The 23,861-nt window shown below is 40.3% G+C and overlaps 1 protein-coding gene across 9 annotated transcripts in view; it reads right to left on the bottom strand.

Annotated features, from left to right (window-relative positions):
* The window catches only part of EPHA6 (EPH receptor A6), a 382,511-nt gene extending 358,930 nt beyond the window's left edge, over window positions 1–23,581 (bottom strand). For 6 of the 9 annotated variants that reach the window (XR_014855459.1, XR_014855458.1, XR_014855457.1 and 3 more), the window contains exon 1: window positions 22,684–23,581. Coding sequence is in view for 5 of the 9 variants with exons in the window: in XM_085076898.1 (XP_084933024.1) it covers window positions 22,684–22,786 (103 nt within the window). In the remaining 4 variants the exon portion in view is untranslated. The remainder of the gene's footprint in view (window positions 1–22,683) is intronic. The other 3 variants (XM_085076906.1, XM_085076915.1, XM_085076889.1) reach the window with 1 other exon arrangement.
* Between the last annotated feature and the right edge of the window lie 280 nt (window positions 23,582–23,861).

Raw genomic sequence — 23,861 nt, forward strand, 5'->3', positions numbered from 1 at the left:
CAGAAGACTCTGTCATATTTTGTTATAATATAAAAAATCTCCACATATTATTTCCGTGGCTTGCCTGCCCAGAGAAGACAGAAAGAAGAAGGAGATATGCAATATCCAAGTTACCTTGGCAATTAACGTGCAATCAACTGGGAAAAAACTATTTAAAGGCTTGGTTTTATGACCAGGCCTGTTTTCCATAAAACAAATAAACTGGCATTCATTATACACATATCAATTGAATCCTTTTCCATAATTTTCATTATTTTGCATGCAACAGCTATCTGGTTTAGGCAAGATTAATGAGATGCAGTAATAAAGTATGAGGAGCACCTGTCTAGATAGCAATTCTGCCAGGAAAGCGTTCAGGAGTCACAGCAAATCAGAGAGAAAACAAAGTATTGACAATTCTGTTTGCCTGAGATAAGCGGGATTAGAGCCAGCAAAATAGAGAGTAATCCTTCCACTCTCCTCAACATTTCCAAGAGTTTTATGTTGGACTCCAGGAAAATCCTTGCTGCTCTACAGTTGTAAAGAAGGGGGAGAGCTGTGACTAATTGGGAAGCTGGGGAATCTCCACTCCAGGAGGCTTTGAAGGCACCTTGAACACTGTCAGGCCTGCTTTCTGCATAATCTCCTGTTGCCTTGGGGCAGAGCGGGGGAGATAAATGACTTCTCGAATCCTCTCCAAATGTGAGTTTTATAAAAATCTAGTTACCTGGTTAATGGTGCTTCCCTTTTCTTTTCAAACCACAACTCTAACACCTACGCTTTTCCAATATTCCTGAATTCCCTGAATCCCCCAACTCATTAAATTTACCATCAAAAGCCCAGAGACCTCCTCAGCCAATTCTTTCAGGACTCTTGGAAGAGAACTATTTGCACCAGATGGGAAGTACCACATATTATTCATGTTACATGAATAAATCACTAATTTCTAATTTTCCCAATTTTAAACACATTATTTTCTGCCTCTTTCTAAAAATAGATTAATACCACTCACACAAACATTTTTGTTCATAATACAGTAGAAAAATTCCCATTATCACGAATGTTGTGAGACTTGGGCTTTTACCTAAAGCACTTCCTTTTTATTTTCAGTCTAATACACTCCATATTTTCTAACCTGTATTAATTTCCACATGTATCCTCTCTTTTCCATTAATTATTAGAAATGTTTATATTTCTAGTTTCTGCTTTCATGTGACCTCCAATGTAGGTTAAGCTGTTATCCAAAACTGGCCTTGTTTTACTGATCAGTGATTTCTTAATCAAGGACTTTTAAAAGGAATTTCCCCTTTCACCGTTTTTTTTTTCTCACATTTGCACGTTCATACACACTTCACACACTTTCAAAATTCTGTTCTAAGGAATGAGAACTGGCCAGAATAACTTTTCATGTACAAACCCCAACACCCCATTCATGATATATTTATCTTCCCAGTGCTAAGAAGTTTGCAATGCAATTAGATGGGGTTATATTGAATAAATGCCTGTCTTTATCTTAGTAGTGTTTTACTCCATTCCAGTGAGGCTCTTCAAAAACTAATTCCCCCACAGCACCAATTTTCTTTCCATACATTACATACAGATTCTTAAGGAATAACTCCCCCTATTTTCTTATTTGATTCAGTTATGTGTTTCAGTCTCACTGTTCCCTACCACTTCCTTGATAGATGTAATTTGAAATACTGTGGCTCTGAGAAAACAACATTAGAACAAGCAGTGGTTCTCTTGCAAAAAAAAAGCCACCACCCACCTTTTATTTTCAACCTTCTTCCCTGGAATGCCTTCTTACCTATTTCTTAGCAAGATAACTTTTTAATGACATAAAAAATTATCATATTACAGAGGCAATATAATCATCTATTCCATACTTTACATGCAAAGATGCATGTTCTCCTTAGAGGAGAAGGCTGCTGTAATCCTACTGCTCCATCTCTCTCTGGAATGCAAACCAACCTTTTCATAACCAATGCTTCAGTTTTACAACATCCTTTTCCCACACTGCCTTTCTTCCATTCTCACTTTAAAAATCAACATGAACCCCTTTATTCTCATGTTATGTCATTATTAGCATTGCCAACCACTGCAGACCCCTCAGTACATCACTTACACCTGCCTTTCTGAAAGCAGGATGGTCGATTTAAAAAAAAAATTGGCAACCTCTGTGTTAACTTTAGGGTGTCAAGTATCCAACAACAAACATATTTTAACAAGAGTATTATTCTTTCCTTACCAATGCCATTTCCCAGTAAAATAAGCAATTGCAACACTTTAAACATCTATCAAAATGCTCTGATAATCAATTATTGTAATTTGTAATTTATAAACTGTACCCAACCTGTTGAACACACCTGCACCTCATCATAACTCTACTTTGAATGTCATAATTGATATTTACACCTTTATCATTTTAGGGTTAGAAAATACCTGAATATTCTGGACAAATTTAAATATCTGTTTTATAATTTTGGAGTTAAAGACATGGTAAGAACAAAATATACCTGAGAGGGACAGAGTTATTTTCAATAAGTGTGAATCCTTGCACCCCAAAAAAAAAACCCAGTAAAATTTTGTTTCTTTCCATTATTTTAATCCCAGATTAATGGGATTTTTACATTTAATGTAACATTTACATGTAACATTTAATGTAACACAGACAAATATATCAAAGGAGGGGGAGACATTAAACAATTTATCAGTCAAAGTCAGGTAATGCCAGTCAGTAAAAGATACAGTCTTTCCCAGTAAGGTGGATTCCATGTTTTATTTCATGAATACCAAGTGGAGCCTTGGAAATCCACTTGATACATTCAGTGGCAACAAATGCATGGAGAAAATCCATCAGTGCAGAAACACATGACAATTTCTGCACTGAAATCTTTCCAGGATAACAGTGACACTGCCAAATTGGACATGGTTAGATCTCAACTGCTTATTCTGTCACCTAGCAGGCTATTTTGCTCTAAGATAGCTGTAAACATTTTGTATTTTGAAGTCTCACAGAGTCACTTGTTTCTCCCATGTGAGTCTTACTCATCAGCACAAGAAAAAATAAAACTACTGAGGTAAAAAGAAAGTGTACTCACATCTAAAATGAATGGGCTCACCTCAGGAAATGATGAGGCCCCAAGTTTTCCTCGGGTAATTGTGGAATGGAAAATGAGTAGGTAATGTCCTACCTGTCCTAGCTTGTAACAGAGCTTTTCCCCCAAGAGCAGTGTTGAAGTGATTTCAAAGTGATTTTGTTGATCAATGCACTTTCAGATGGGAAAGTAAGGCAGGAGAAGGTTGTGAAATCCACAGCTCAGCCAGAAGGGATGAATTCCTACATTTGTAATGCACCAGAGGGGGCTGACCTCTCAGTGTCAGCCCTGCAGGACAGGCTGTGAACACAGAACCAAGTTAGGCCTGGCAGGCAGAGGCAGATTGCTCTACTTTAATGTGCTACTCACACAGAATGAGATGGGGGAAAAGAGGGCTTAGGTACCAGGGAAACAAAGTGTTCTTACCATTGACTCAGCTTTCATTCTAAGATACTCCTCTACAGCAGAGATCGCTGTGAAAATGAAGTGAGATAAATTAATGCTGCTCACAGCTCCAGAAAACAACACCAGAGCTGTATTATTTTTCTATGCTTTTGGTTTCACATGTGAGATACAAGGAGATCAAGAACTAACCCTGATAAAAACAGGAGTCACAAAATGATGACAGGAGCCCAGCTGCCCTATGTAATAATTTTCATTCTGCCTTGAAAATACTAATTGATATTCAATTCACCATCATGCTCATGTCAACAGTAGATTACCGGGCAGCTTTTCCTAAATGAACATGAATACCTGACAGTTTTGTCAGCCCTGTTTATTAATCTGAGTATATCTTCATTAGGGAAATTAGAAACAACTGAAATTCAGACAAATGGATTTATCTTTTCTTGCACTGGTAAATGACTTGTGTGTTGAAGCCAATTCTCTTAGGTTGGGACTAATGCTAAAGTTAATATTCTTCACTTTGCAATCTTACAAGCAGTTTCTTTTATGTCTTTTACTATATTACTTCTTCTGAGTGGTGATAAAATGAAGAAAAAGTTTATGTGACAAAATCTGTAAGTAAAAAAACCCCAAAACCAACAAACCCATACAATAGCTTTTGGAAAATTATAACAGCACCTATGCATACCTGTCAGCCAGACTAATTATGAAGTTAGTAACTCCATGGCTACCACTGCTATACTCCAGACTTTTTGGGAATTCCTCTTCAAGGGTGGGTAGAAACTTCCTGCTGGAGTTCATGGGCATAATCAAACCCACCCCAGACACCCATTCTTCCTTGCACTGCTCTGATCCAAAGATGCAGCCTCTCTAATAGGAAAAAATGAGGTGATACTGCAAAGGTTTGTTGCCTTTTCCCAATGTATACCTGGGGAGGTTGACACAGAAGTACCTTCAGCCTAATCATCAGTCTCTTTTAAGAGGTGTAGAGAGCGTGGAGTGTGGAGTTTTCCACAGCAGTCCCTTTCAGGAAAGAAGTTTTGAGGAGAATTGTGGCTAGCACAGTTTTTCCCATGAGAAGTTTTCTTGTGTTTTGTAAATAAAGATAAAGTTTGGATGTTTTTGGAACAGTGTCCCAGAACTTGGGCAGTGCAGGCCTGGCCAATCAGGCCTGGGGGAAGGCTTCTGACTGACCAATCTGGGTGACTTTTGAGAACTCTATAAATGTGATGAAATCAAAACAATAAAGGTCATTCCTTCTTGCCACTGAGAACTGGTGCCTTCATTACTCTGCTAGCTGCTCAACAGCGACAGAGAATAGCTGATAATGTGACAAATAGGGACTGGGAGGACAGATGGCCACTGCTTACTCAACAGTCACTTAATAAACATAATGAAAAATTAGCACTTTGGTGACTCCGAGGAACAGAATAGACAAATGTTAGGAGAGGGACAAAGGCTGAAGCAACTAAAGAGTTTGTGCTTGACTGGCAGCACAGGCTTATGAAAAGCTATTTGAGAATCTGTGGCTCAAGAACTGAGGCAAGGGACCAGTCCAGGATTTTTGGCAGAGCCTTTGCAGGTGGTGTGTTCAGAGCTGCAGAGCTGCTTCAGACAGGCTGAGAGCAAGAACTGAGAGGCTGAAACTGTGACATGCAGGCAAACCTGACATGGGAATAACAGGGGGGGAAGTTCCAGACACAGAACACAAAGGAGAGCTCTTCTGCAGTGCACAGACTCACCCACTGAAACCAAAGACTGTGCTACTCTCTCACTGTCTTCTACTGCAGCCTAACTTTTTAACTCCGGGCAGCTAAATCAGTGTTTGCCTACATTCAGTACCTATTTTCTACATCACAAAAGAGGAAATGGGGTCATTCCTATTTAGCAGGCAGAAAAGCTAAAATACAGAAAGAAAGCAAAGCCAACAAACAGCCCAGAAATGGCAGATCCTGACTCGCCTGCTTTTGCAAGCCAACAGGAATGCTAAGCTTGTCTGTATGAAGTGGAACAGAGGCTGGAAAAGCACAGCTGTTCAATCCCCATCTGTTGCAGAGCTGTAGTCTGACCTACCGCTCAGAATTCATCCATGAGACGTACAAATGAGCCTCCAGAAGTGACAGGACCTTTATTATTATCCACCCCACACCTATAGCAATGCCACATAAACAGGACGAAGCTAGTATTTCATACTAAAATAAAAAGACATGATCTCCCTATTGACCCTATGTCCTGGTTTGGGCTGGAATAGAGTTCGTTTTCTTCTTAGCAGCCATTGCAGTGCTGTGTTTTGGACTGAGTATGAGAATAATGTGGGTAACACAGCAATGTTCTGGTTTTTGCTGGGTAGTGCTCGCTGCAAGTCCAGGACTTTTCAGTGCCTCATGCTCTCTACTGGGCAAGTGCACAAAAAGCTGGGAGGAGCAGGGCCAGGACAAACTGCATCAAACTGACCAAAGGGATATTCCACACCCCAGAGCATCATGCTTAGTGCCTAAACTGTAGGGTATGAAGGGCTGATTACTGCTTGGGAATGGGCTGGGCATTGGACAGTGAGAGATGAGCGACTGTGTTGTGCATCACTCGCTTTCCTTAGGTCTTATTTCTTGCTCCTTTTCATTCTAACTGCGGTTGTTTGTGTTATTATTACTACTGCTACTACTACTACTACTACCACAGTTTACTTTGTTTCAATTATTAAGCTGTTCTTACCTCAACCAACAAGGTTTTACTGGTTTTTGATGCTCCTCCCCACCCACCTGGGAGGGCTGAGGGACTGAGCAAGTGGCTGCCTGGTACTTGCAATGTACCAACAATGACACCTAAGAAAGCAAGTGACGTGCAAAGGATAGAGGAGGACTATTAAGCATACATTTGGGGTTTTTTCCTGCTGGTTAGAGGTAATGTGGTTAGTAATGACTTTAGCTGACAGCAGATAAGACAAGTCATCAGGAGAGCCACAAGCCGTGGGCATATCAAAGCAGAAGCAGTGATGACTTTCCAATGTGTAAACATTCAAGCAAATTGATCAGTTTTCCTCCTTTGCTTCTTGAAGTGGTATCTCGTTTGTTTGATAAGTTATCTGCCTGAGAAGTGAAATATTTAATAGAGCTGGCCTTACTGCTGTAGTCTGAAAGTGACTGTGATGTACAAAGAAGGACTTCAGCAGAAGTCATATGAAAAAATCTTCCAGAATGGAACAAAATGGCAGCTCAGAAAATAAGGTCAACATTTGGCTATATTACATGTTTTCTTTTTTTAATGCAGAACCTCAAAAATATGCCCAAATAAATGCAACTTATTGGAAAGCAGAGTTGTTACACTTGTGACAAATATTCCCAGAGATACCCAAGGTTTATATTAATGATGTTAAAACGTTTCTTGTCTCCTTTGAATAAATATCCACATAGCCAGTCGATTTAATGCTTTTAAGCTTTGTAATTCTCTCTTTCACTTCGTCAGTCTGTCAAGTTTTCCACTAGCTCTTCATTTATAATTTATGGTGTCAAGCACCAAGTTTTCACAGCATGAACATTTTACAGGTGCTAGGTCAGGCTGTCAAGCTAAAGTACATGCTAATAATCAGTAGCTTTGAAAAATCTTGGTCTCTTTGCAGTGGAACATCAGCATGAAGGCTCAACAGTTTTTATCAATTAATCAGGTTTGCAATACTTTTAACATTAGCAACAATAAATATACAGCTTCTTGTCACTTGACAGGAAATAAGTTTGACTATCTAACCAAAGATCAAATTACTTTAAAATATTGGAAAGCATGGAGTACTCACCTCTACTACGCACAGACTTTGAGCTTTGAATGATATACTTTTAATGCACATTCATGGAGATTTAAATTTCAAAGGTCACTGAAGAGCATTAAATAAATCTGAGAATGCCATCATTCATGTAGTAAACTGTTATGCCTGATCTGCTGAATAACTGGTCTTCTATTTACCACAGTAAATACCACAGTTAGCTACTCTCTTTTTTCTTTTGTGACTATAAAATAATCTAATTGAAGAAAATAAACTATTTTTTTCTGATTTCACATCAAGATGTAAAAGGGAAAAGACTGCTTTTCTATGCTTTTATTTTTTCCAAACTCCTGTAGTGCAAGAGGTGATTTGAAGAGGTAGAGCATTGCATCAGTAAAGGCAAGTGCTGGAAAGGCAGCAGCTCTCTGGGACTTGGCTCAAAGCACTGCTTCAAAGGGCTACTTGAGACTTAAGTGCCTGTTACACAACCCAGTGATGCAAGAGCAATGTCACTGAGGATGGCTGGAGCACTGCCCAGGGACTTCGCAGGCAATGCCAAATATAGACTATATAATAATACATGCATGCTGCTAGTGAAGAGTACAGGAACCTTTAAAGTTGAATGATTACCACAAAGGAAACGTTTGAATTAAAAAGCACTTTATGACATTTTTCATCAAAACTTTTTTTCCCCTCTTTTGCCATTCGGCCTGAAATGTCTGAGCAGAGAAAACATGCGAAGGAGACAAACAGCATGATGACTGTGGAGATGAATTACTCTGTTAAGAGAAAAATAGGCAGTAATTAAAAAAAAAAATTCTTTCCACCTATCTGAAGACTACCATATAATGAAAATGTTCCGTTTGTCTGGGAAGGCTATCCAGTATACCACAGAATTACAGAATTTTAGAACAGCTCATGTTAGAGGGGTCCTCTACAGATTACCTAATCCAGCTGCCTTGTCATGGGCAGAGACACCTTCCACTGTCCCAGGCTGCTCCAAGCCCCATCCAGCCTGGCCTTGGACACTTCTAGAGATTGAGGGGCAGCCACAGCTTCTCTGGGCACTCTGTGCCAGGGCCTCCCCACCCTCACAACAAAAAAATCTCTCCCTTATATCCAATTTAAATCTACCCTCTTTCAGTTTAAATCAGAGAGAAAGAGATGTTATGTTGAAAAGCAGGAAAAAAAAAATCATACCAGAGACAGAACTGGAGTTGAAGAAAACACAGATTGGAGAAAGCTACGCTGTCAGGAGAGGTACTAAAAGTGGTAACATATTTAGAGGCTGTACAGGAAGACAATGAGCACTGACTGCTAAAAAGAAACATTATTATTCCTCACACATGAGGAATGAGGCACAAGTTGGAAAGTGGATGCACGTAACAGGTTTTGCACGGGTTTGCTTCCATTAAAACAACTTGTCACAACAACTGTATCTAGAATCCAAAATATATCATCAGAACTGATTAGTGCAAAGTTCTAAATAGCTGTCAGTAACTGACTTGTGTAAAACTCTAAATCACTGTCTTTCAAAATGCAGCAATTTACCAGACATACTAAAACTAAGACGACTGAAGCTGTCTTCACATCTCATTTCAGACTGCATGGCAGAAGGCTGGCAGCAAGAAACAAGGTTTCATTTCCATTAATGACAGAGTTATTCTGGAGTAAACAATATCCTTGATACAGGTAGCATACATTAAACTGAGACTGTTGGATCTACAAATAGTTTCAGGCCAAGCATTTTTTTACCTCATGTAGGGGGCGTGGGGAGGCAGGTTTGCCTATAAAAAGTATTGTTGAGGATTATAAGGAGTCAGATAGAGAAAATCAGAGTTAAAAGGAAATATTTTATTATTAAAATTAATATATGATTAAATCCCTAGTTGAAAGAGCAAAGGGGGTAGCACTTAAAACTGAATACAAATTTATTATACAAAGTTCATAAACTCACACTGATCTAAAGCCTAGGTACCACCATACCTGAGCAATTTCAAATACTCCTCTCACTTTCCCACCTGTTCAAAACCATTTTCAGCCTATGAATAGAATATTTTCTCACGGCAGGTTTCTCTACGCTCTCCACAAATGCAATCAATTATTGTTTAGTGCTGTTTCCCACCAACAATAATGAATGCCTTGATCAGAATCTCTGTGTGCTTTTTTGATTGCCCACAGTCCCTTCATTTCCAGTGCTTGCTCTCAATCAGATCAAGTGATTTAAATCTCATACTTAATTTAAAACAGATGAAGAGGGAATTTAAGATGTTTCATTCATGTAAATAGCAAATTTATAACAATGAATATTATCTTTTATATTGCTACACAGCTTAATTTATTTCATCTAAGAGCAATAAAACAGAGTAAGCACTGAACGATCCTAATAGCCAAGCAGAATCAAATTATGGAAGAAAAAGCTGACATCTGAATTATATTGCATTAAGGCAAAATTACAGCTGAATTTGAGGATAATTTCATTCAATTTGACTTCAAGAAAGCAGTACTTCTTTCAGCATTATTTCAGGATGATACAAACCAAAAAGTGTTTTGAATCTATAAAAATTATTTATGTTTTCTTTTAAGGTATCATTAAATTCCTGTTTGTGTGACAACACTATACTGGTAGTGAACATTTTAGCTTATCATGTACATTTCATTGTATAAACGTCAGAAATAAAACTGGGTTAGGAAACTAAAGTCGTAAAAGAGGTTTTTAGCTGCCTTCAATATAGAGTAAAAGATGTGAGCAATTCATAAAAGGCATGGTTTTGGGACAGACAGATTTAACTGTGCAACTCGTGGTGTAATTCCTCAAAAATAAGTCACTAGGCTGACCATATTTACACCAAACCCTAAAAGAACTGATGTGGCTCCTCCTACAATAGTGAGCTGGATCAAAAACAAGAATGGAAAGGCGTTCTTAAGCTCTGGGACAATGCCAGCACAGCCATAAGTGAACAAGTACCATTCACTAATAAATGCAGCCCCTAAATGTATTTCAATTTCATAGCACTGAAGTTCAGGACAATGAAGTTCCCTCATTCTTCCAAGAGGAGCAGTGAGGGAACATGGCTTAACTAGATTTAAGATGAAAATTAATAATTTTACACAACATCATAGGAGGCATTTGACTGTGGTAACAAAGCTCTTTCCCAAGGCTGTGTTACAGAGCCCCTCGATGCAGTGGAAATAATTTGGGCATGTTCTCCTATAATGCAAATACAATTCTTTCTCTCAAGAACAATTAAAAATACATTTGCAAAGCCACTAATGTTACAGTGACATATTTTCCTCACCTCCACAGAAATGAAGCCACTTGCTGAATGACAAACTGACCCTTCCACTGCTAATATCATTTCCTGTCTTGGAAGGCAATGGTAACCTTTCCCCCCAACCCATTTGCCTCTGGATCACAACAAAAAGGACTTAAATAATAACTGAACCCTCTTCACAGAGTTTCAGTATAGATCTCTCCAAACTACTGCATTTATCTTTAACATAAGTGTCCAAAGGGCATAATCCACATTAAGGACTAATAGCCTGTAAAACTGCATTTTATGAACTGTAGCAGTTTCCAGCCATAAAAATAGAATCAATGGACTCAAGTTGATAACATTTCTTTCCTACCCTACATTGGAATTAATTTAATTTTTATATTTTTAAATTATGTACATTTTTAAAAAGCACTAGAACCTGCTTGGAGCCTGCAAATCTCTATGCTTACAGCTATGGATGACATATTAGTAAATAAACATCTTTTTTTTTACCACCAGACTAGACTCAAAATTTTTTAAATTAGAATATTCACAAAAGAAAATCAGGAAAATTAATTTTTTTTTTAATCTGCTCTTCCTTCTCTCTATTTTCTTCCCCTCCTCTCCCTTATCAGAAACGTACTGTTCCATCTCACTATTTGAAGAAAGGATTACTCACTGCTATTTTAGCTTTAGCCATAAAAATTCATTACTTTACTGTAATGAAAATCACACTGATGTGCCTCACAACTGCATAAATGTTCGTCTACTCAAAGAACACTACCTCCACAAAGCTCACCAAAAAGAATTTCCCTTTATTGTTAAAGCATTTCATAGCAAGACCATTTCTTCATTTCTTTCTGGAGTTTTCTTAGTTTAAACCAGATCTTAACATGTATCCCATGGAATAAAGGCCCCAAAGTCCAAATATTCAAAGTAATTTATTTTTGTCCATGTTGAATAACTGGGAAGTCAACCAGAGCTATGACCTGGCAGCTCAAATAATCAGGTAATTTGGATGATATATTCACTGAGTTTGGTGCAATCACAGCTCATCTGCAGATAAGAACACCAGATATCAGAAAAAGAATCGCTTAGGTCAGAGACACAAGCACACAAAATCACAGTTAAAGGTAAAATATATTACTGCAAAAGCCTAACAGTTCTTCAGTCATTCTTTCCAGCAGACTGATCATCATCAACTCCTTAACTCCCTGCTTTCCTACAGACACTATAAAAAAGAAGACCCTTAACTAAGCAACACTTGACTGAAGGGTATTATTCTATATAAGCCAAACCCTGCACCTTTGAATTCCAGTGTATCCTTCATTTTATTTACACAACTGAGTGCAGTTCCAGATGACTCACTTGAGCAATCCATGTTTGCAGATGGACATACAGTAAATTATCTTTGTTCGAGGACACTCCCCAGTGTGATCATTCACAAGACTCTCTGGCACTCCCAGGTCACTGCTGGGACCAAGGACCCTTCACAGCTGGGAAAAGCATTAAAAACTGACTGAGAGGAGAAATAAAATTAAATTAACACCTAGATATTGTTGGCAAAAACTGCCTAGCAAGATCCAGCAATACTCTATATTAGGATCACTTTTTGGTATATTTATTAAATGGCAAAGAAGTAACTAAGGACCACAATTCTCATTCTCTTCTCCCTTCAAAACAATACAAGCCAGGTACAACTATGCTTCAATTGCTGCAGAGAAAAAGAAGTGTATGGAGGAATGCAGGACAGAAAATCTGTTCTTAAATTATTTTGGACTCATCTAAGCATTCAAGCAATTCAGAATTTCATAGAAAAAGAATTAAACAATTTATGTTCCACATAAAACAAACTAGATTATAAACTATCCAGCCCTCCAGGCTGAAGCCTGAACAATCAGATGAGCTATATGGTAATTCATCCATTAACCTTTCCAATGTGTGTCCCATGATCCACCTGAACCACAAATGGAGGGACAAATGCAAATCAAGAAGAATACTGTCTGCTGTCACTAGATTTAACATAATCTATGTGCATTTCTAAATGTCAACATCTAATCAAGCCTAATTTATTACTGATCTTTTTTGTTTTCAAAATATTCATGTGCAACACAAATTCACATCAGCTTTTATTTCTTCAGGCACATCTCTCAAGTATAAAATGCATCTATCAGACTACAGCTATTGAAAATAATTTCCTAATTTGCTTTCATGTAATGGAAACTGACTAATGCTGAGGCCTTAGGACATAACTTAAAATCCAAACCACTTGATATAAAATTTGTAAGGAAAATTATTAGGGGTGAAGAATAGGATAAGCATTACTGGAACTTTTAATGTACTGTGTGATATTGAAGGGATGCCATGAGAAAGGAGCAGAGTGTGAAACTCCCTACAAGTGTGACCTCCATCCACCTCCTCTGTGGTTATGGCTCTTGTTACTAAACTCTCTGAACTTCCAACACAGCTTTTTGCCTTCTAAACATTTTTCAAACTAGAACAGTCTATTCCAAACCCTGTGTTTGAAGTGGACTTCTACAAAACAAACAGACAAAAAAAATTAAAAAAATCCAGGAGCAAAAGAAGGAAAAATGCTTACATTAACCCAAGATGTATGTGTTCACTACAACTGGAAATTTTGGTGCTGCCAAAGATTATCAGTGCTTCGTGCATTCCATCCTTAACAGACTCTATATATCAAGTTGACTGTGCTGATAAAAGTTACCACTAAGCAACTAAACAAACTCCATGCTCAGATTAGGGGCTGCACAGGATATTTCATTTAATCTTCTGCCTTCCAAGTCAACAAGTAGACAATGTTTTCAATCTGTAATCTCTCATCTCAGAGCTCAGAGAGAGCAGGAGGACCAGAAACATCCCAAATCAAATGCAGCAAAATAAGGAATGGAACCATGACAAACAGAAATGAAAAGGAAATTGTCAGCACTGATGAACAGGAGACATCTAGTAAAAGAGTGAGGTTAAGAAAGGTAAAAAGGAAAGAAAGGAATAAAGACAAAAGGAGTCACAGAATAGGAGGCTAAACCATTACAGCTCTTATGCAACCTAGAGGGGACAACCCTGGCATGATACCTGAAAATAAGCCTATTGTACCTGCAGGTTTCAAAATTCCTTTGCTGCTTAATGTAATCTATTGTCAAGGTGCATGTTTTGGTTATCATCCAATGCTTACACCCTGGAAGATGGCAGCTCTCTTGCCTTAAGTAATTCAGAACATTTAGCAGAGGATTACACTGTCAACCTAAATACCCACTCTGTGTGAATGATACGTGAAGAGGGAGAGAAAAGAAATGAAGCTTTCAAAATATGAAATTTGCAGCAGGAAAGGAAAGTTTGTATTACCTGCATTTTTACACTAATGGGATCAGCAAGTCCCACATTCAAAAGCCGGGAAAGCCAGAGCTGCAGTAGTCCCCATGGCTCAGAGTCTCCATCAAACAGAGTTGGTTCCAATGACAGTGGGAGCCAAAGAGCTCCCTGGGCCAGCTGGCCAAAGTTTCTGCTGTGAGGTTCAGGCCTCACCCTTAGGAAAGTTCTTAGGAGACCAGGCACACAACATGGCAAGAAGGTTTCAGGCCTTTAATTTGCATGGTACAATTCCACTTCATCTGCAGTCAGCATTTTAAGAAACCAAGTTTCAATGTATCATGGATTTTTAAAGTAAGAAGACATTGTTCCTAGCAGAAAACACCTTAGTTATGCCCAGGAAGAAAAAATAACAGTGAGTCTGACTGAAGACTACACTGAAATCCAAGGTGCTGTATCTACCTCTGCCACCTTTGTGCCAGCACATCAAAAACTAATTCCTTGGAATATGCACTGTGTGTCACAGCCTGCTCACCTAAACTAAAAGCTTTGCCCTTTAACTCCTCAGATCAGTGGCTACAAAGACATGAAGGCTTACTCAGAAAAATATTGTGAAAATAGTGGTTTTGAAGAGATCCAACACTGAAAAAAATTACATACAGAGCTTTGGATTAAACAGCAGTAACAAAAAGTGCTGGATTCCTTCCACCCACCAGCATTCATCTTTCTACACTAGATGAGATGCCCTTTAGTCTGTAGGAAAACTGGAGTTTATAATATCATTATATTTACCTGCATCAAGAGGAACCATTAAAATGACATGGAATACCATCTGATTTCCTGGTTGCCTTTTGCCATCCCAGATTTCTTCAGATGCAGCTTTTATATGATACCTGTCTCCAGTGGACCATTGTTTGCACCCAAAAAAAGAAGTGCACCCAATTACACCTCTTTTGAATCCAACACCATCTTACAAAGGCAAATTCTTACTCTTAGCATGAGATGTGTATCTGTATTTCTCAAAGAAGAGAATTTGGTTAACTTGTTGAAATTCTGTATCTGGAAATCTGTAATTTAATGACTTTTTTACCAGAGACCAAAACCACAGTGCAAACTTTCCTACTGTTGTCTCAACAGCAGCAGAATTTGGGATCCCATCACATTTGATGGAGGCTGAGTGAGAGTTTGGCTGAGAAGCTCTTGTGTGCCACAGCTCTCATCATGTTTTTTCATTCCTAAATGCTAACAGTATTCATATTCAACCAAATTAAATGGTCCTCTAAAAAATGAAGGCCACTAAACTAAATTATTAAATCTAAAATAACCCTCTAAGTGGGTGTTTCTACTGTATCATTCTGGCATAGAAATGTTTAGCAACTTCTGCAATACAAACAAAAGCAATCTACCAGAGACAAAGGTTTTACATTTCCCTTACTCTCCTTTTCAAAGGTCTTCAGCAGCCACAAACAGCAGAGTATAAAGGACTATGCAATTTTACATGGTCCTACTTTGTTTAGCAGAAAGTGCTGAATTCAAACCACATTTTGAAATATGAATCCTTCATCCAAATGCTTTTCACGCAATCAATTTCCAGCCACAAACACTGGAAGCACTACAGAAGAAAATAGCTATGTCTCCTTTGATTTTTTTTTATTATTTCCAAAATATATTTGAAGAATTCTAAATTTCAACAGAATTAATTTTTCTATAAAATCTGATTTTAAACCAGCATGTGAAACCCACTGAGAAAATTAGCCTAGGGACATTCAGGATGATAACCACTTTTACCCAGACTAAAATGCTAGTGCATTATTTTATGGAATGTCTTCTAATTTGTTCTTTTATTCCTTTGTTTTAAGCAAGAAGCAACCAGCAGTCAGAGAATACAAATTACAGCAGCAAGTGCACTCTAACCAAGGGTCCCCAGCCAAAACAAATCACTCATTACATGCATCAATGATACTGTTTGCTGTATGTGACTTTTCCCCTTTTGTTCTAGGTGCAGCAGCCATTAAATGGATTGAGGCAGTGGAGCTCTCAGCAAATTCACTTTTTAACTATGTTCTCATTCTGTGTGTGAACCTCTACGGGGGGTTGTTACACACTGCCCACCTCTCCTTCTGCACTGAAATGGCACAGCACTCACTGTTTTAATCTAAAATCTGTGTAATGTCAAAAACCTTTTGGCATGAAGGAATGCAGTGTTATCAGTGCGGCTAACATATCCACATATCAAAATGTTCCCTCTGGGTTCTGTGTTTATGTCAGTGATTCTCACCTAAGTATTGCCTGTGCTGTCCCACTTCCCCTCATTACTGGGATACTGCTCCTCTTGGAGAGTCTGTCAGCAAACAGCAGAGACCTTCAGAGTGTCTGCATCTCAGTCAACTTAGAGTGAGCAAGACCACCTCTCAGGAGGAAAAAACATCTGCCAGCTTCTTAGAAATCTACCTAAACACAAACCAGGAATTTCCATTTAGAGACAAAATGTATTTTAAATCGTCAGACTGTTCTACAGAAAGGAAATTTTATTTTCAATCTAGATATAATCTCCTCATAAAATACATGCTTTTGAATTTTAAACACCTGACCTTACTTGACTGTCAAAAGAAATGTCAGTCAAAAATAGCATTTATTTATCTAGTCTTAATTTGCAGATCAAAATATCTCAATCTTTCTTTAAAAACACAGAATAACTATTGATGCTTTATATATTTAGAATGGGAATAGATCCATAAAAGAAAGTAATGGTAGTTGCTGGCTTGAAGGTGGAGGAGTACTATGACCTCCTGTAAAACAACTGTTTAAAGAGCAGGAAACAGTTTGTACAGCATCATAAACCAGTGGGGGAGAAATATCTATGGATTGTTGGGGCAGAGTTTTTTAAATTATCTATAAAACTATCTATAAACCCATTAAAATACCATTATTTATTAAAATTAACAAATCTCTAAGTATTATTAATTTATATCATTATCAAAGTATTCAGCACCTTTTTTTCCACAGAATGGTAGAATTTAGTCCAAACACAGATCCCCAAGACAGTAAGTGAGGGAAATGCTAACTTGAAGAAGTATTATGTTGTGTGGGTGAGACCAATCAGCGGAACTTTCCTACTGACTAGGAAAATCTTTAGGAGGTTTGCTGAGACAGTTTTGGGTTTTGCTTTGGCTTTTTGGGTTTTTTAGTAGAATGGATTAGCCAGCTTCAAATACAAAACATGCAGTTCATTTAAAGCCAAGATTGGTCTCCACACATTGCTCTGTAACACATTAAAATTAGTACTGAGGTAAAAAATGGCTGCTGGATTAATTGAAGTGACTTTTCTTTAATGATTATTTTGAACAGGCTTGTTCTTAGATGCAGGAATGATCAATAGCCTACCTACACAAAAGGTGTTGCAATACTGATAATGAAAGAAGCCTTGGAACTAAAATAGGGATAGCTGGAATAAGTGTTAGGAAGACTGAGGGAGAAACAAACAAGTTATAGATAATTTCCCTGTTTAATTTTAATCACTTCTGTATGGTCCAGAAAGAAATCCTGAATAAAACCAAATCATGTTTTTATCATGTGAGAGACATCCTTTCAGCACTAATTCTCAGTTCTAACACCTTACCATAAAGACTGACCTATCAATTACAAGTTAAAAACCAGCTTCTTCAGGTGTACTGCCCACAACTGATAGTTTTTTGTTGACTTCTCCTACATTATAACATGGCTTTTGGAGGATAGCTTTTGGGTAAATCATTTATCCAAACTTGTCTATTTCCATCCATTCTATCATTCTCTCTGTGACAGAGTTCAGCATGTTAATGGGCATATCAAACACAAGGCCAACCTCAACTCTGTCAACATCAAGTTGTGGGGATCCAAGGATCCTAATGAAACATTCCAGCTAACACACACAGCTGGAATAGGAATATATCCTAAACCAGCTATACTATATTGGTATATAAGGATAATAAAATGCTTCCCATATTGCACATATATCATTTTCTCGATATCCCTGATCAGTTAGAGATTTTAAACATGTTAGACTTATTTAAAAAAAAAAAAAAAAGCCAAGAAAAGGGATACTGACTTACTCTTTCTGGCAAACAACTTACTGAACCTTTTCTAATATTCTTAAGTGACAGTTCTAACACCAGATATTCTAAACAAGCCCTCAAGCAGAGTTAAAATCTAAAAGCATCTATCTGGAAACATAGAGGACATTTTATGAAGAAAAACTCAATTCCCTACATGCTTTTTCCTTGGTAAACTTTTTTACTTCCCAGAGGGACTGATGTCTGACCAGAGAGTTAAACTTGTAAACTTCTGGAAATATTTCAGTTCCTCTCTGGAGTTTTCATTCCTGCAAATTACATGAAAACTACTGCACTGATTTGGTTTTAATCTGAATCTGTTTAACCTATGCATTTTTAATATTTAATATTTCCATACCAATCATTCTCATTTGTAAAAAAAAAAAAAAAAAAGTTAACAAAATATCCAGTCAGCATTCAATACTGCCAAATACAACACCAGGAGCACATCTTGAACCATTAACTGCAAATCTGTTCATTTCATGGCACACAAATCTAGGCTTTTGGTTAACAAGTCATTTCATGCATATCAACAACTGCAGAGGTTCCCAAGCCTTCATTAGCACACAAGTCTATATGGATGTGGGATTTTACACACGGGTAAAAATATTTTTTAAAGTTTCTTAAGAACTTGAAAGTAAAATATGATTTTGCTCATGAGTTTATCTACATGCTGAAAAGGGAGTGACACACATTTACTGCAATACCATTGTTTATTTAATTTTCTAATTTTTATGTAATGATTTAAATCTTTGATAAGTATGATAAGCTCATACTTATCAAAGTATGAGTTGGACAACTGAACAGCAGAATTCACCAAGGCTAGAACAATACAGGCAGCAGCACAATCTTCTCTACAGTACTTTAAATCCTCAAAGTAAGAAATATTCTCTAGCAGTAAAACATCAGCTTCATTCAGAGAGAAGTTCAGTCTCTCCACACTTAGTCCTTATTGCTACAGAAAAAAAACTGAGATCTGTATTCAGAAAGAGTGCCCATATGTGGTGGATTGCACTTCTGTAAAAATAAATATGTGAATAAAAATGAGCCAACTTCTTTGAACTGATGAATAACTCAAGGTCATTAGTAATCTACCTGATATTTTACTACCAGAATCAAAAAGCTTTATTACCTACTTTGAGCCACCCAATTTACATCAAGTGTAATCATTGTGAAAATAAAGGCTATATGAATTTCAGAACTGACATTTGACATTATTTCTTACTTTAGGGTTTTTTTGTAAGAGGAGAAAAATGAATGCAGGTGCCTTTCAGAGGTATGAATAAAAAGACCAACCTTGCATAACCTGAAAAGAAGTAATGACACCTGGAAACTGAAAAAGCAACAGCTTTCTTTTACATTTCACTGATGGATGTGAATCGTTATCAACTCTGCAAGTTCTATAGCTGGCTTCAGAAATTAATTGTCTGGTGATACGTAATGGCAGGTAAAACCTGAAAGGAGCCAAGGTACAAAAACTCTTTCTGGGTTACATATATGTGGACACAAGTATGTTTTCTGATTTATATATATGTGGAAACATGCATGTGTGCACACACAGCACAGGGTGCTGTTGAGCCATTACCTGGTGTGACCTTTACCTTGAAAGCTCCCCCATGTTCTGCACAAGGAGCTGCACAGGTCAGATGCCATTATCTGTAATTTTGGGTCTGACAGCCATTGCCCAATTCATTGTGTTCTGGCAACCACAGAACAAAGCTACACCCCAGCATGCTGAAATCTTGCACGGTAACTTTTTCATGCTGCATGTCACAGCCAACCATTGAAAATTTGTATGAATATGAGCTGAACCTCCAACATTGACTGAGCTTTCTGTTCCAAGCATTTCTGCCACACTGCAGTGGTCACTGCTCCTATGCAATTCCATGGCCTTGCCTACCTCCAGGGTTTTTCTGAGCAGTAAAAATTAGCCCTTGGCATGGTCATAATATGTTTCTGAACATAGCACTCCATGAAGATGAACGAGTAAGTTCACTTCCCTGTCAATAATATTGTTTGTGCCTGCCTTGCTACAGATGCTCTAAGACACCACTCATTGATTTACTGGGTGAAGAATAACAACCTAAGAGCCTCAGAACTATGTAAAAAAATATGTATTTCTTTCTCTTTGACAAGAACAAAAGAGATTGATCCCAACATGGTTATAATAACAATTTGTAAGACCAGAGTATATTATTTTTCTGAAAATCCTTCTCTAATAACAGGAAACAAACCATTAAGAATGAAGTGGAAGGGCTGTTTACCAAGTCAGATTAACAAAACTATTCCCCTTTCATCTTTTTCTCCCAAACGATCAAGAGACCCAAACAAAACATTCCTTGGTGGTTTACTATTAATGCTGGTATATTTCTAAACACAAAATAGAAGGCCAAATGTACCAGATAGCAAAGTTAATATATCATTATTATAATCATTAGTGAAAACCCAACAACAACTATTGCAAATGTCTTCAAGACGTGCATGCTGAAAATACCACTTCAGGCAAATTTAAAGAAATTATGTTCCCTCACAAGATTTAAAGAAGTTCTTTGCATCTGGAAATCCAAGTATTTGTAACCAGCATTTTAACCTTGCATATTTCAGTGTTTACACAATGGGCAACTTTTTTATTGCAGTAATTTCCTTTTCTTCAATTCCTGTATTTAGAGAAAGTTATCATTAAAAGCAGACTCCTTTTCACTAGCATTTTATTATCCAGGTGGAGCTGTGCTTATTAAAGTACCTGTATTAATTCAGTCGATTTTCACTTCACCTGGATTTTGCTGAATTATATTTATTATTTGATTTCTGTGGTGGTATGGAAGTACCAAAGGCAAGAGGCTGCTGATTCTGCTGGAAGTTTGGAAGCAACGTGCAGAAAGAAAGTAACTCAGAAGTTTGGAAATTCACCAGTACTCTATGCAGCCAACACCACAACACCTGGACTTGTTAGGAAAAGTTACATCAACATCAAGAAATCACTTTATCCCTGACAGGCTTTTGGCCATTCTTTTCCCCATCCACTACTTGCCCTGTAAAACACTATTTAAACACTACTAATTTAATCCCAGAATATCAAATATTAGTTTAGAAACCTAATCTAAGGCACATTACTTGATAAAAATTCTTTGCCTTTGATGCCTATATTCTGCATTAAATTATTCTACAACACCAAGAATATGTATTTTTTTTAAGTCACATTCACGTGTGATTTTTTTAGGCTTTGTGGTAATGGAGCAGACATTAGCAGGCACTAATGCCTTTGACATCAAAGATAAACTTGTGCCACTGTGAGTCTGATGTCTTCCAAGACATAAGAAAGGGCAAAATCAGCCTTGATAGGATTGTGGGCTCTACAATTACAAACTGGAATTATTCATCACATTTAGCACGGGAGAGGTAAAGGAATAATACTGACTTGAAATGTCCTTGCCATAACTCAGCCTGATGGCACAGGGGGTTCGTGGCCATGCTGTAGCTCTTCCTTGTTTTCTAGAGATCTTAATCTCTGATTTTACTGTTACTGAGGTGGATACAATGAACACTTAAAACGGACTGCAGATCAAAAATGTGAAAATATATGAACTGTATGTGATAGTACTCCATGACTAAACCCAGTTTGTGTTATTTCATCATTACTTTCCACCATTGCCAATTTCAATGCTCCCTTCAATACAGCAGGTAAAATAATTTCTGTCAGCAGCAGCATTTACAGCTACCTTCAGTTCCTATATTTTCAGTCACATCACACTAAAAGCTCAGAAAAGCCAAACTGTAAAAAAACAATGTTAAAGCTACAGAAGACTCTTGCACTTTAGGAATAGATGCATCCTCTGCAACTTAAATAAAGAGATGCACAAAACCTAGCAGTTCAGGAAATTCTATGCTCTATCCAGATGTTTGATAACATGTAACATGATGTTTCATAATCAGGTCTAGGCTTTTTTTTCCATTCTTCTGAACAAAATATTGTATCCTCCGGGCGTGCTGCTCATTTTTATTTGTATAAACAGGATGATTCCCTCCTTAATGCAGAGGTAATTTTTCGTAAACTCACACCTTTCAACCTGAAGGATTTAAATACCATCTTCAGTGAGACCTGATGAGCATGCACTTGTTACAAAGATTCCAAATGGGTTTTTTTTCAGACTATCAGACCTTAGTATGCATAAATTAGATGTTAAGGACAGCCAGGTTCCTAACACATCAGGTGTTAAGAACCTTTGAACAGTTCTCTCACCAGCAGCAATTCCCCTTAAAGCGCGATGAGCCTCTCAAAGCCATTCTGAAGGGCTCTGCTTTCGGCAGAACTGAAGCAAACCTTAAACCCACATTTCAAGCGAAATGATGCTACAGCTCCACCTCGCCAGGAGGTAACTTTCCGTTCCCTGCCCTCAGTCCCAAAGCGCTGCGGCTGCGGGCGCCCGGGGTGCTGAGGACAGCGCCTGGGGTGCTGAGGACAGAGCCTGGTGCTGAGGACAGCTCCCGGCAGCCGCGGAGCTATCCCCGCCGGGGGACGGCAGCTCGCCCTGCCGGGGCGGAGTGGGCAGCAGAGCCCCGCTGCTCCTCTGCCCCCGAGCACCCAACTTTTGGGGGGCAGGAGCCACGAAGGGGTGGCGCCCGGTCCCGCATCCCGGTGTCTCCCGCGGCCCTCGGGAGAGGCCGAGCTGGCGGCCGCGGGTGAGAAGCCCTCCCTCGGTCCCCTCACGGCCCGCGCCCGCCGGAAAGTTGCGGGGAGCCCTCACCGCAGCGCGCCCGCGGCCGCCCTCACTCACCGTGGTTGCTGGCGACGTGCCCGGCGGCGGCGGGGCGCGCTGTCAGCAGGGGGAGGAAGAGGCCGACTCTCCAGAGCAATGCCCTCACCTCACTACACCCCATGGCTGGTGCCCGCCGAGCGCCCCGCGACCTCGGCCCGCCGAGGCTGCCCGTCCTCCCTCAGGCCGGCGGGGAGCGCCGCCGCCCCTCGGGCTGCGCTGCCTGCACTGCCGCCGGGGGCTGCGCGGGCCGGGGCGGGCGCATCCACCGCCGGGGTCCCGGGGCACGGCGGCGGCTCTGAGGCGAGGGCGGGCGGGGGCGCCGGGACCCCCGCTGCCGCCCTGCCGCGAGGGGCGGCGGCGCTGGGAACGGGGAGAGCTCCGGCAACTTCCAGGCGGTGGCGGCGGCGGCCGGGGGGGAGTCGCGCCCCTCGCCCTCCGCCGGCTCCGGCCGGTGGCACCTTCAGTCCCGCAGGAGCGCCCCTCGCAGCCTCAGCAGCCTCCTGCGCGGGAGCAGCCTCCTCCCCCGGCCGCGCCGCACGGTGCCCCGCATCCCCGGCCGGAGGCAGCGCCGAGGGGCTTCAGGTTCCCAAGGTGGAGCGCGTCGCGCCCGCCGCCGAGCGCCCTGGGCGGGAGGGTGAGAAGCACCGGCGACTCCTCACGCTCCCGGATGCATCAAGGAAACTTGCAGGGCGGCATCCCCGACCCTCCGCCGCCGTGCCCGCTTCTGCCGATCGCCCCTCTCAGTCAGTCTCTGTCTCTCCCCCTCCGCCGCGGAGCAATCAGAAACCAGGCGGCTCTGGTGTGATGCTCGCTGCTCCCTCCTGATTTGCGTGCCGCGCTGCCGGCTGCAGTTTTTTGGTGCCGCCGCTCCCCTGCCGCCCGCGGAGCGCTCGCCCCCTCCTCCGGCGCGGCCCGGGGCCGCCCCGCTGCGCTCAGCCCGGCCGGTGCCGGGTCCGCCGGGAGCCAGCGCGGCCCCGCGCCGGGGGCGCTCCGGCACTCGCGCCCCGCCAGCCAGCGGGCGGCCCGGCGCGCCCGGGGGCAGCGGGGGAGGGATGGGCGGCCGGAGGGAGGGAGGGATGCAAGAGAGCGTAGGAGCGGCGGCCCCTCCTCAGCCGCCCGCCCGAGGGGAGCGCGGGGCGCGGTGCGGTGCGGTGCGGGAGGCGGGCGCGGGAAGCGCCCCCTCGCTCTCCTCGGCG

This window comes from Lichenostomus cassidix, chromosome 1 (genome assembly GCF_008360975.1).
Source record: "Lichenostomus cassidix isolate B80296 chromosome 1, HeHo_3.0, whole genome shotgun sequence".
NCBI lineage: Eukaryota > Metazoa > Chordata > Aves > Passeriformes > Meliphagidae > Lichenostomus > Lichenostomus cassidix.